Source organism: Temnothorax nylanderi, unplaced genomic scaffold (genome assembly GCF_030848795.1).
Source record: "Temnothorax nylanderi isolate EJ_2023f unplaced genomic scaffold, tnyl_v1.0 TNYL_tig0091_pilon, whole genome shotgun sequence".
In the NCBI taxonomy this organism is placed as follows: Eukaryota; Metazoa; Arthropoda; class Insecta; order Hymenoptera; family Formicidae; genus Temnothorax; species Temnothorax nylanderi.
Window position 1 is genome coordinate 471,547 of NW_027249153.1, and position 13,825 is coordinate 485,371.

Here is a 13,825-nt window from a genome sequence, read left to right on the forward strand (position 1 = left end):
CGTCATTCATGGCCGAGCTAAAGGCTGCGCCACTGTTCGGGTCCGTCCGGCTGCAGCGGCTCCACCAGAGGATACACTACGGCGCGGACACCTGTCTCCCCCGCAGCATCCGCATCTCCGCCGTCGCGCCGCGTTCTCGGAGTCAACAACTGCCACGCCGCGAACGCGGACGGTGCCCATGCGTCCACGGCGTTTACCGGTGTACCGCGTGCCGCGCGAATAAAGTTACCGGTCGTATGGTGCGGTGCCCGAGGAACTCGCGGATCGTCAGGGCCCTCCCGTTCGGCAGGTCTCCGTCGACGGGAAAAGGCTACCGGCGCCCGAGTACCGGCGTGGCGCGGACCCGAGTACCGGGCGCGGGCACGAGTGCGGGTTTTAAGGGCGCGAGTGACACGCGGCACAGTGTGCAAGTGAGCAGTAGCGTTTAAGTGAATTGTCGAAAAGAGAGAAAGAGAGAGGGAGAGAGAGAGAGAGGGGAAAAAATAAAAAAAAGAGAGGAGAAATATACAAGAGAGAGTGCACGACTGACTGAGACGACGGAAATACCATCGACATTCGTGGTGGAAGGGTGGCGGATGCACCGCGGAGGCGGAAGTGCCGGAGGCGCAGCCGGGGGTGGTATCGTCGGTGGTGCCGGCGGAAGTCACCGTGCCCTCGAATTAGAGCATCCGTCGGCGATGCCGGGCGCACCTGGTTTCCATTGGGGGGCCATGTTCGCGGGTCACCACGCGGCCGCCGCCGCGGGGATGATGCAGCCCCCCATGTCAGCGGGTGGCGAATACGTGCCAGCCGCGGCGCATCACGGTCCCGCTCATCCCGCGATGCCCATGGATCTGCACGTCCATCAGGGATTCCCTTATTTCCCTACCAGGTTGGTACAAAACGCATGCTCGTTTTTTCTTGCCCCGAGATACTTAATTTCTTTATCAACAGAAATCTCAGCGAATTTAGTAAAATGGAATATGTGCCAAGGGATATGTTCTTACAAACATTTCATCAAATACTTTAATATAGAATCGAATTCGTCTCCTTCACTGAACGCGCATTCGAATCTATGAATTACTTGTAATTAAAGAATTCTTTCAATAATGAAATAAGCGAATTCATCTTTTTGAGTCGTACGATATATATAACGTTTCTTTTACGCAGAAGAGAGAGAAAGAGAGTTGAGAGTAGCCTTCATAGAAATTAGAAAGAACGACATAAACTATATTACCGTAAAGCCTGACGCCGTCGCATCTACCGTCGCCCAGTCTAGATGCACCGGCAAATGGAGAGGTCGCTTGTCTTAGCCTCAGTTGTTTGCCTAGTCAATATTTCTTCGTTGGGGAAGTACTCCCATATTTACCCATTTCAAGCAAATACTTGGAAAAGTACTAGATATTTTTTTATCTATGCGCGAGATTGACGTTCGCGCGAGTTCACGTTTACTGATTATAATTTGCAAAATTAAATTAATCGCCTCAAATAATAATCTTATGGAAAGATATTTTAGAAATTACATGTAAAAAGGATAGATTATATATGCATAATGTGAATATAATTTTAACGAAACGAGATGAACGATATCGAAGCCTTTATTTCAAAACACCGGCGCGGTATCGTTCTTTCTTAATACGAATACACACACGCTCTCCATCGTCTACCGTAATTATTAACACTCCATGCCCGTATGCCACGATGTATAATCGCTCGGAGGAAAGCAACGCATAAGAACAGTTCTTGTAATTATACTCTTCGTGTGCTTAATATCCCAGCAAATTGTATTAAGATTTTTTCATTTCGTAACTACTAATCTGCCCGAGGAAAATACGAAACACACATATACATATATATATACGTCTGGCTGAATTCGTGTCTGCATTTTCGATTGCGTTTCACACTTGTACATTTATATAAATATACATTTTTCTTCGGGTTATCTCTACGTGAGAAATCTAACACGATGTCAAATCAGTCGGGCTCGTGAACATTGATAGCGATCGGCGACGATAAGTGATTTTGCACGAGACATGTTTGCTTTAGTCTTTACAATATTACGAATTAAAATACTTATTATTATTATTATTAATCTCGTACGTAAAATATATATGTATACGTACTAGAAATATAGCTATATTCTTTATCGGTAAGTGAAGATATCTTTAGAAATTATCTATCTTTAACTAGCAAAGAACAAATGAAAGTTTTTGCAAATACCGGGGTGTCAACGCGATAGCCAGACGTATCAGCGCCGAGATTAAACTAAGCAAATTACGTGCTAATAAGTACCGGAAAGAACATCCGCGGTGCATCACGAGGGGAGTGAGAATGCGCTAGACGCGGGGCACACGCCCGGCAAAAAACTTATTATAATGCCTGCCTCGTACGAGTTATTAGCATTCCGCTATCAATTATCCTGCCGTCGTGCTTTCGATGTCGGAGCAACTAGTAGGAACGTCTGTCGTTCTGTATTTATAAAACGTATAATCACGCCATCGTCATCGTAACAAGGAAAACCTCTAAAGGGTGTTCCCGAAATCTGTGACGTACGGAGAAAACACAAGCTGAATTAAATTACTTTCCGCATCGAGAAAAGGAGGCGAATTGAAAGCTTTTTTTGTCATTTTAGAATATGTTTAATCGCACCGGCACCGTTTCTTTCCTCGAAATACACGACATTTTTAAAAATAACGATAAATATAATGTAGATACGAAATTTATGTGAAAACAATTAAAATATTTTATAATTTACTCAGTTTCACCATTTGTAAATGGAACCTTTGTTCTCTCGGTCTCGGGATCTTTATTTCTGGACACCTGGTATATAACGCAGTGACAGCGCGAATGACACTGACATATCGCCGTCTCGATACGACGCCGCTCGAGAAGTACAGTGTGTTTTGATCGCTATGATTTTAACTCCGCTATTTAATTCTCTACTATCCTCCGCGCAATCAATATAGGTGATTGCTCTAGCATGATTCATTGACCATTTCGCGAACGATTCGCGTTACACAAATAAAATCAATCGATCAATCTTTATTTTTGGAGTTTGGACGAATATATATCGAGAGAATACGGGCGTACGAATTTTTAAAGCGTGAGTAAAAATTTTTCGTTATGGTGAATATTCCGCTCGATGGCTCGCGCGTTTGTCCATAGAAATCCATCTTTTCACTTCGCGCCTGTTCGTTCGAGGAATGCCGGTAAAACGGTTGTCGCACCACAGAAATGATAATTTAACGAAAACTCGTGGAGCATTTGACACCGATTCGCGTCGATATGAATAAGAAGAGCGTTTGCCTGTCAAGTCGAGCGTTAGCGGCCGTTCCGAATCGTTTGCCACAAAAGATCGCGGTATTTGCATTGATTCTTTAGAAGAGCTACTGTGCTTCAAGCCTTTTTTTGGCAGGAAGACGAGTGTCTTCTCAGTCAATGCTGCTCATTAATTAGACAGGTCGTCTGTCTGTTTTCGGATTGCCGAGTGCAGGATATACCTACTTGTGTTGACGTCAACTAAAAAGATTAATACAAAACCAATAAGGTGTTATTATTTGTGAAGAAATTATCAAATGCTTATAGTGACAAAGAATCTATTGTTGCAGACTGTTACAAAGTATGCATGGTACATGTCCTATGGATGATGATATTAATATCACAACCTGATGTGTATAATTCTGATATTAATTATTCACTCGTAGACATAACACTCGGATCAATTCGTATATTCAGAACGTATATATACGATGTCTCAAGATCGGCAGACTACCCAGATACCCTAACGTTTATCCACGTGCGGTTATCTGCACATAAGTTTGTATTGAAATTTCGCGCGAAGCGAACACGTAGAGAAGCGAGGACGGCGAAGAGTTTCGTTAAGATCCCGATAAAAAAATATCAATGTGTTATATATACTTAATCGTAATACGTCGAGAGAGAAGATGAACAAATTGTACAAAAGATATAGCGCGGCGTGCGAGATGAATGAAAGAATTTACGTGACGCGAGAAATTTTTGCTTTCCGCGTTTTGTTCCAGTGCGGAAATTCGGTCTAATTATCGCCGTGTCGCGCATACGTGTGTGTCCGAAGACACGGAGACACGGTCGCACAGACATTGAGAGCGTTATTGAATGATGGGTCAGCCAACTACTAATGGGGCCGGACGCGCGCGAACACAAGGGATTATAAGAAGCGCGCGAGTATGGCTTGCGGCGAGTCAAGGTTGTTGCTGGAGTTACTCGTACATTACATATCCGCCACCGATGGACGGCAGCAGCCTTTTTTCCCTCTCTTTCGTCGGCAACAATCTTATCGCGCGCATCTTTCCAGAATTTATAATCCGCGGATGGAGAAGTGGACGGCGCCGTCCTTCCAAGTACGCGTGTTTTCGATAGGTCGGGCAATGACTCTCGACGAGCGTAATGCCGATTACGATATACTCGTTATTTCATCTCTCATCCGAAAAAGCCTGTACCACGGAAGTTAAAATATCTCAAGCTTCAACGGGACGAGGCTACCTCTAATCCTGATTGAATCCGAGGCCAGAGGCGTGCATAGTTTACCGCCGAGGTCTTTGCCCTTACGCGCGGAGCCCTTACGCATACGAGTCTCTAGAGCACTTAATTCGAGCACGATATCGTTGTTCTCGCAAATCCTCCATGCGTACGAGATAATCTGCAGTTTCTATATGTAGCGCGTTACATCACGAGGCCTCTGTCGCGTATCAGACGAATCTTGTAGACCAGAGAAAGCCGAGGCATCGCGAGAACTATAGTCGATTGGATGTTTTGGGCCCATCGACCTTATATCTCACCAATGTTTGCCTCTCGGAATCAGGAGCCCACTGCCATGGACGCGTCGATAAATAACTTGTGTTTTTACCGTCTCGATTTCGTTTCGCATCCTCATCGTCCGACTCATAGACGAACGCTCCCGCGAACTGCAACGCAAACTAATTCGCACCCCCGAGAGCCGCCGTATCGAAACCCGTTTTTCTATCTGTATTTTTTCTCCTCCAACCACCCACCGATCCCTCGTTCTCCCTGTCCCTCTCGGGGTCCCCCCCCCCGTCGTCCCCCTTTATTCTTCCCTCTTACCATCCGACGCCGCTCCGCGTGTCTCTTTCGCGCACATCTCCGCACTCTCCTCCTCTCCTTATTCTTACTTTATCTCTGTCCCTTCGTTCTTCGCCCTTGCCTCTTCGGCTCTATACCACCGTGCAGCCCGGTAGTTGGATGCGCTGACTTTTTTCTCGGCTATCGGCCAGTGGATCGCGCTGCGATCCGCTGGACTGCAATCAGAATTGATTATAGCCTGCCGAAACTCCGGCGCGGCGCGTTCATATTATACAACTCGCCTGCGGCTCTCGTTCCTTCCTTGCTCTTTCCTCGCTTCTTCCCCGCTCGCTATAACCGCGCGTCGCCGTCGTCGTCGTCGTCTCGTGCGCGACGTCAACCGTGCGCTCGCTCGTGCGAGCGCGGCTTCCACGCGCGGTTCTCTAAAACGTACGACTCTTTAATAATATTTCTGAAAATCAATTTTGACTTTTGGCGGGTACGTGTCGTTAGTCGTTATACGTGTAGCAGCGCCACACGATCGATTGGTTATCGATGGAGAGAAGCGCGTAGACGATAATATCCACGAGAAAAATTTTATAATACATCCGTAGTAATGATCGGGTCGCGCGTCGATCCCGTATACGCAACCCGTTCGTGCAATGTAAAAAGCACACGAGGACAGCATTGTTCTTTTGATCCTTTTCAATCTTTTTAGCTAGCAAATTCCCCCTCGACGTTAGACGGTTCTTTTCCTCCTTTTCTTTTCTTTCGCCTCATCAACTTTTATTATCTCGGCAATTCTGGAACGATTATTAGTTATGAGAACGTTTACAGATTTAATGTGTGTTCTTTGATAATAATACTATACGCGTCAAATATTTCGTCGGAACGAGCGAAATGCAGAAAGTATAACGAATTATATATCCACGTTGCACTTTCAGGTACATTACGCTAGTAATGTTCGTGCTTCTTGTAAATTCGTGTAACGATTAGCAATCAGAAAGGTATCTCGGAAATCTTTTTAGGAGGTATGAAGTCAAGCGATATTCTATAGCATCGGAAACGTTAATTAATGGGTCGTACATCAGTGAATCTTGAGGGTGTGTGCGTGCGTGTGTGGCGCAGAAGTGATTTAATATCCACTTTAATTAGTTTGAAAAACGCCCATTGAGAAAAGAGGGCCTCCCCCCGACATCTTGCGCGCTACTTTGATACGTTTTATTTCAATACACTTGGTGGTATCAAGGCCGCGCGCGGCGCGGAATTTAGTATGGTGATACAGACTCGCACGCGCGGGTTCTTTATGAGAACTTCATTTAACACGGGGGCACAGAGCGGCCGCGTTCGGCACGAAAGCCAATTACGGCTTACTCGAAAAATCAATTCCTATTGAGTCCTATATTCTTCTCGCCGAATCTTCTCGCGAATGCGCCGCCCCGCGCGCCGCGCCGATACGCGAGCGGCGCATTTTCATTCGACGATTTATTACGTACGGTCCGTTCGTCGTCGATAAGACGGCGATTTGTTCCGACTTTTTCGTTCGTTAGAACAACACGCGGGAGAGATCGGACTGTTCGATTTTCTTGCGCAACGCTCGTGATTTTATCCCGTCCCGCAAACTGACCGTACAGCCCTCGATTCCGCCGCGCATTCCATTATATTCGATGATATTACCTGAAGCGTAAAACGGCGCTTTTTCAGATTCTCTTGTGTTGTGTTTCCCAGGCGTCGACTCGGGACTCTTTTTGCGTCCGCATTACGTGAAACTTATTACATCTTATGCAACTAATACCGGGGGATAGATATCTAAAGGCGATTCTCTCGCGCACATTAGTTGTTAGAAAATGATAATGATTGTTTATCGCAATTAGCACTTAACGCGCCGTTAATTACCCAGCTGCACCAAACAACAGTTTCGGATGAAAGCTGTTTATCGAGAGGCATGTAATAATTTCGTTTACGAAACTGTATCTCGCGCGCGGTAATTATAAGGAAAAAAAAGTACAGTAATCGTTCCGAAACTGCGACGTTCCGCGATTATCGAGCTTTATCTCGAGCTTTTTTCGAATCGTTAAACAGCACTTTCCTATAATGGTCTAACGTCGAGGCACACTACGCCACGCTGCAATAAGTCGTTTTCGCGCGGGAATTGGCCTGGCCTCCAATCAAGTTTAATAATGTAGATGCGGATCAGCGGATAAGAACAGGCTACTGATACCGCCGCCGCCGCCACCACCGCCGCCACCACCGCCGCCGCTGCCGCCATACCGCGCGCCGGTTCTGCTCGTCGGACGAGCCACAAACGGTATACGTTCAGCTCACACTCGATCTTATGCAATTTGCAACATCACGAACCTCGGGGCTTTAAACGCGGTTGCACGGTCATTAAATCACGGAAATATACTAATGCAGAATGTGATTTGTCTTTCGAATTTGCGAAATGCTCTTGCTGGTAAACAGGATGCTGAAACGAGAATTTGTTCTCTTTTTCTCCTCAACGATGAGATTTAATGCCTTCTCCGCGGATATGAACATTGTCAAGTGACATCTCTCTCTCTCTCGAAATGAAAAATCGATTCGTCAGAGGCATACGCGCGCGGCAATCGAAGCGATCAAATTGCAAAGTTGAATCTCCTTCCACGAAGCGCGTCGACGGCGTATCTATAAATCGCGCGAAAAGTTTCGGCGACGTCTCATTGTTACAGCCTGTTGGAAGTTAATAGGCGACGAAGAAAGAGCGGCGCGAGTAGAGTCGGCGAGCGGGTGTTGACGTCACGTGGGGGAACGGAGTAAAAAAAATGTTTCTACGACCCCTCGGCAGTTTCCGAGCTCCCCAAAGTCTTCGAAGCGTAACTTAGCATACTTTATTTGATTTTTTGTATTGGATAATAGTCTCAGGTAATAGGGTGCGGCGCGCGGAATCGGAGGGGAGAGGGAGAGATAGAAAGAGAGAGAGATCGAGAGAGAGCTGCAGGGAGAGAGCGAACAAATTTTCACGCCCCCATTACTTGCATTAACGAATTTACATTTTTTAAATGGAAGGGTCGAACTCTCAGGGTGATAACTTGCGGGTCATTTGTTCCGCGAAGGAACGAAACCACCGCGCCGATATTGCGTCTTAATAAAGAATCGCTAACACAGAGAGATGTGCTCGCGATTACAGCCCCGCGTACACATTATACCTGTCTCTAATAAATTGTCCTCGATAAAATGTTGACAGCTATCATAATTGTACGGTAGCACAGTATTCCTTTTCTTTTATCACCGTAAGTAGCGTATACATAGTGAAACAAGAGCTGATTTATCAGTTACCTAATAGTATCTTTACCTAAGCGAGAGCTACGCGAAATTGCAGTTCCGATACGAGCCGCTACCTGGATAACACGTTAAAACCGACTGTGTGCGACTAATGTTAGGTTTACAGCTAGCCGCGGGCAGCGTGAAAATATCAATGGTTACGCTAGACCACTTCCCGCGATTAACTGGTATTCGAACACCGGTAGCTCCTTGAGAAACTGATGTCGATACGAGCCTATAGTTTAATCCGGGTCACGCAGACCCGAGGGGATGGACTAGGATTAGAGTACGTAGATCAGGAGTCGTTATCCCCGATGTTTGCACGTAGCTGGTGAAACACTTTCGTCGTTGATTCAGGCGTATAATTTATGCGCGCGTGAAGTGTTTACTTAAAAAATTCGACAGTTTTGAATAACTATCTTCATGAAAGTGTATATGTGTCAAATACTAGTCTTATCTCGCGCGTACAATCACTCTAATGTCCATTTCTACCAATATCGATTAACTTTAATCTCGGTTTAACTTACCTTTTATCTTTCTCTAATTTTAAGAACTAGAAAAAGATAAAAAGTAAATTAAACCGAGATTCAAGTTAATCTACATTGGTAAAAATGGACATAAATCGTTTATATAGGCGTAACTAGTAAAGTAACGCGGCACTGTAGTGGCGCGATGCGCGACGTCTTCGGTTGCTCGTGATCTTTAAAACATATGTTTCTGGTAATCGCTGATGCGGTTATATCATCGGAGACAGGGGGTAGGGTGGGGGACGAAGAATTGGGGGAACGCGCACGGGGCGCGAATCTATACATATTTAATGAGACCGCGCAGTTGTAAAAAGTAGCTAGCGAATCAAGCCCCAGCGGAGCGACTCGCGGAGCGGAGCGGAGCCGAAGCCACGGCACGCCACGGATACTTTTATTCAAATCTCATCCGTCGCTCCGCAAAGATGCTCCGGGTGCGAAGGGTATATCAAAAGAAAAATACTCTCAGCGCCTTTCCCGCATGCATAACCATAATCCCCGCATAATGTATATTTCAAAATCTTCCGACCGGCATCGAGCTCATTACTATTAGATCGATACGCATCCCTCGCGACCCCTCTACACTCGCGTCTCTTCGCGCCCGCGAGGGCGCACGCGGGTGATCCCCGCGTTTTGCATATCTATGATATCTAGATATCTATGCAGTACGTGTAACTTTTAAACGAATTCTTTGGTGAACAAATTCGCTCGATATCTTCATGCTGTTGCATGACAAAAAATCTGAAAGTAAATTATAACGAGATCATTACTTTTCTTTCCCTTAGTTATAAGTTTCAATATTGAAAGTACAATGTATTTAAAAAGATTTAAACTCATGCTCGTCTATGCGCGTAAGTAAGTCTGATTAACAGCGACACGGGTCTTTGTTCTAAGGAACCGCTGAATATCGAATTAATAATTGGCCATTGCGGCATCTAATGTATTCGTATTTAATGATATTATGGGAGAATAAGAAAAAAATGACAGATGTACGCCCGTATGTCGCCTATACGCCGGTTACGCACTAGCAAACTGTGAGTCGGCACCGGTTAGGTCGAGTTGAATCGAGTTGATAAGGTTAACTAAGAGATACGGAGGCGTAGGGAGGTCAAGTGACCACGTGGGCGGCACTACACGTCGCCGGGACATACCATCTATTACCATCGGTACGTGCGTGTAATTGTATGGGTGCAAACGCAAAGTCGATTTAATATTGTGATAGAACAACATGTTTGACATATATATTTAATAAGGCAAGTACCCACTAAAGGCGAACTCTGACGGTTACAAGATATTTGAGCCTGTACCTAATGGTTCTGACAACTTGATTAATTTACATCCTTAGCTCGCACGATATATTCCACTATACAGTTCACCTCTTCTAAAATCTGTCGGATACTCGAGTCATCAGATTGGCAAAACACCAAATGCGAGCACGGATGGCGGATCCATGAATAATACAGACGCGGCGCAATTAGCCTCGTCGCGTTTTCAATTTAATCGACGAATCGCCAATCCTTCGAGGAACGAGGACTCGTTCTTGTAAGAAATACTCCCATACGGCGCAGCACTGCAGCGTAACGGGACGAGCTGCGCGGGCCCAGCGGGTAGCCGTTGCGCTTTGGGCTCGATGCCGACATTCAGTAATTCGCGAAGGAGTATATCGTTCCGCGATGCAACGGAAGAGGCAATTAATTGGCCAGATATGGACTCGCGATCAGCCATCGCGTTTCGATCCGACGTGAAGCTTCCGAGTCTGCTCGACGAACTCCGCCGAATTAAAAATAGATGTATAGTCCGTAATAAGCGTAACGAGATAATAATGACGTCGATACTTGGGAGTTGGGCGAGATCGCGTTTCAATTTGCTCGTGCTCCGCGTCCGGGCGCGCGGCTGAAAAGCCGCGTGGTGGAAGCCAGTGATTTTCGCGAAATGGTCATCGTTGCGCGCGCGGGATGCAATCGATAAGCTCGCGGGATAAATGATGATAAGTTTTATGCATAATTTCCGCGATATGGGCACTGTGAGATCATATTTGAGATTCGATAAAAATTACATGATATAATGTGGGACGAGACAGAAAGAGAGAGAAAGAGATAGAGGGGAGAGGGGGAGAGAGATTCGTAGCCTGAAGCTAATCGCCGGTGAACCGCCGCGCCGCGCCGATTCGTATCGTGGCGTTTTTATCGGGCCCGGGCTCGAAAGACGATTACTCCGGGATCGTGTCTTTAAGACGCGTTTGCCGACGATGCGCCGCTTCCCCTCTCGTCCTATACCTTCGTCTTCTTCCACTGACAGCGATACTCGAGCCATAACTTTTGCCATAAAAATCCTTAAACGAGATAAGAGGCTTGTTAATCGATGCACCGTGAAGGAATAAATGGGGAAACTCCACGTGAACATAAAGACGACGGTAACGACGACGTATAATTTGCCCGATTATGTGGTACGAATTGTTTTACGTACGGTAGAGAATACCTATATCACAAATTATATTCACGAGGCAACGTCATGACCGATTAATCGCGCGCCGCGGCCAGTTGCTCCCTTATGTCTTACACGCCTAGCGTCTTACACGCTTTTTCACCACGGTGTTAGATGTTACGTACCGATATTGCGATCTTTTCTTCTCTTGATTGCACGTCATACCAGATTGTGTATATTTATCGCTTCTACAGAGTATCGTAACGTATTCTAGCTCCTGAGATTTGACTTCATCATCGTTTCGCGAAATACGGAATTTCTCTTTCAATCGAAACGTTACGAGGCAACATATAATGCCTTCGCGAAAAACGATCTAATTCAAGTCCGATTGAAATTCATTCGAATCTGGCAGAAGTTGGCAGCGGCAAAAACGGATCGGAATGCGATCGGAACTGAATCGGCAGGCAGCGATTCGCAAACGAGACGGTATGATTATCTCGCGAAAGAGTAACGAATTTCGATCCGATGCAAATGAGGCGGTTCTGCGGGCATATCGTAGGTCCAATGGGGCCCCCTAAGCCTCGGCCACGCGCACGTGCACGCACGCACGCACGCACGCACGCACGCACGCACGCATGCACGCATACGCTTAGTACGCGCGTGCTGCAAAGCTAGTCGAACGAGCGGACACACGCAGACATTTAGGCGCCACGGTTTTCGAGCCAATAAATCCGGAGTGCCTCATTACTAAGCTTGTCTCTTTAATTGAAATCTCGTGTTTTTCCAAACACCTTTTTGCCAGTCGCGCGACCCCGGAGCTTTTATTTAAAAATCTGCGACACCTCTGGCCGATATCTCCGGCGTTACCGTTGAAATGCTTCGATATGTCCCGCGCGCTTTCTTCTTCCTTTTCTTCCTCTTTCTGGCCAATTGCCGGTCTGCATCGCAGTGCCCTGAATCGCGAGCTTCGCGTTGTCCGCAGGCAGACCACATCTCGCCACCGGACTTTTCGGTAGCTCTGTATTTATGTTGCGCGATTTAACGCTCCGTCCTGCGGGGGATTTGTCGAAAGTGTTTTCTAGAGGACTCACGAGTAAACTCGACGACTTATGTTTCGCCCTGTTCCGGCGCGAGCCTTAACAAAAGTGAAGAAAATAAAATGCGGCAAAGCGCGGCCGGTGGGAACAAATGAAAACTATTACACGTGACGTTCGGAATTCAATATTAAAGCTTATAATATATGGTCATGGCCGAGAATCGATCAGAAGTTAACAGGTTGAATTTTACGACTCGACGCGACAACATAACACTTCGCATTACGGCACCACCACAACGAATTAGCTTTCGTTACATCGTCGAAATAATCCGCGCGAGAAGTGGCACGAGGCAATAGGTACGCAACGTGTACCACCTTACATACGTAGTATCCCCTTCTTTATTACCCGATTCTTTCTATGTCAACGTAGCCTTTGAAGTAACGCTACCCCTTTAACTTTCGTTATCCTCCTCCTTTGTCCGAACACCCTCCTCGACAATAAACTCGCGCGAGTTGTTAACAAGATATAAATCTTATCGCGTTATGATGTAAAGTCGCTCATTTTCCTATCGCGCGATATGCGCGGAACGGCATGCACGAACAACATTAGCGTTACGCCGTAAAACATTAAGTACGCGTATAGAGTATTATATCATATCATTTTATGTTCTTTAATTCGATACGCTTCGAGATACGGTAAACGTTGGCGACATTCTTCTAATACCAGCGGAACCCGATAGCACTCTAGGGGTAGTCGACTTACGTGCGCGCACGCGCGCGAGAGAGAGAGAGAAACACGAAGAAAAGCAGCTCTAAATCAAATTAACGAAATTGTTTCGATGGAAATACTTTCATAACTGTCGCAAGGTGAAAAAGGATCGCGAGATAAAGGGAGAGAGAGAAAGAGAAGCGGATATCCCAAATTAGGCGTTGCACACGCGAACGTAACGTAACGCACGCGCATTACAAGCCGGTACCGCGGCTTTTTTGCAGGCGTACAGCCTGCGTACGCTATTGCGCCGCGCGTTAATTGTAAGTTCGGAACATATCTCGGCCGCTAAGAAACGCATTCCGGTTTTCGTCGAAGAGACGAAAGAGATCGGGTAGAACTCCCCGCGATGGTACTGACAGGGACTTTTTCTCCCGTTCCGCTCCTCGTCGTCTCTCGTCTTGTCCGCGCCCGCGGACGCAGATGCGCGAATGCAGGGTGTGGTGGGCACGGGGCAGGCTGCTGCCGTCGCTACTACTGGTTCTCCCGTTCTCTTCTTTCTCTCTCACTCTCCCTTTCTCTCTCTCTCTCTCGCTCTCTTTCTCTTTTCTTCTCTCTCTATATCCCGGAGCAAGAATGTTCCCGTGTTGGTTCGATTAATCAGTCGTTTTTCGTGTCCCCGCTCTGGGCCAATAGAGGGAGAAAAACTTAACGTATGTGATAATGCGCCAGCTATGCTCCCGCTCTCCCGTTCCGCTGGAACGTAGGTCGTGCCTGCATATAGGTATACCGAAA

The 13,825-nt window shown here is 46.4% G+C and overlaps 1 protein-coding gene across 1 annotated transcript in view; it reads left to right on the forward strand.

Annotated features, from left to right (window-relative positions):
• Positions 1 to 13,825, forward strand: part of LOC139775042 (protein trachealess-like) — a 79,674-nt gene continuing 65,849 nt past the window's right edge. The window contains exon 1 of the mRNA XM_071710708.1: positions 1 to 871. Within this exon, the coding sequence (XP_071566809.1) occupies positions 576 to 871 (296 nt within the window). The 5' untranslated portion in view covers positions 1 to 575. The remainder of the gene's footprint in view (positions 872 to 13,825) is intronic.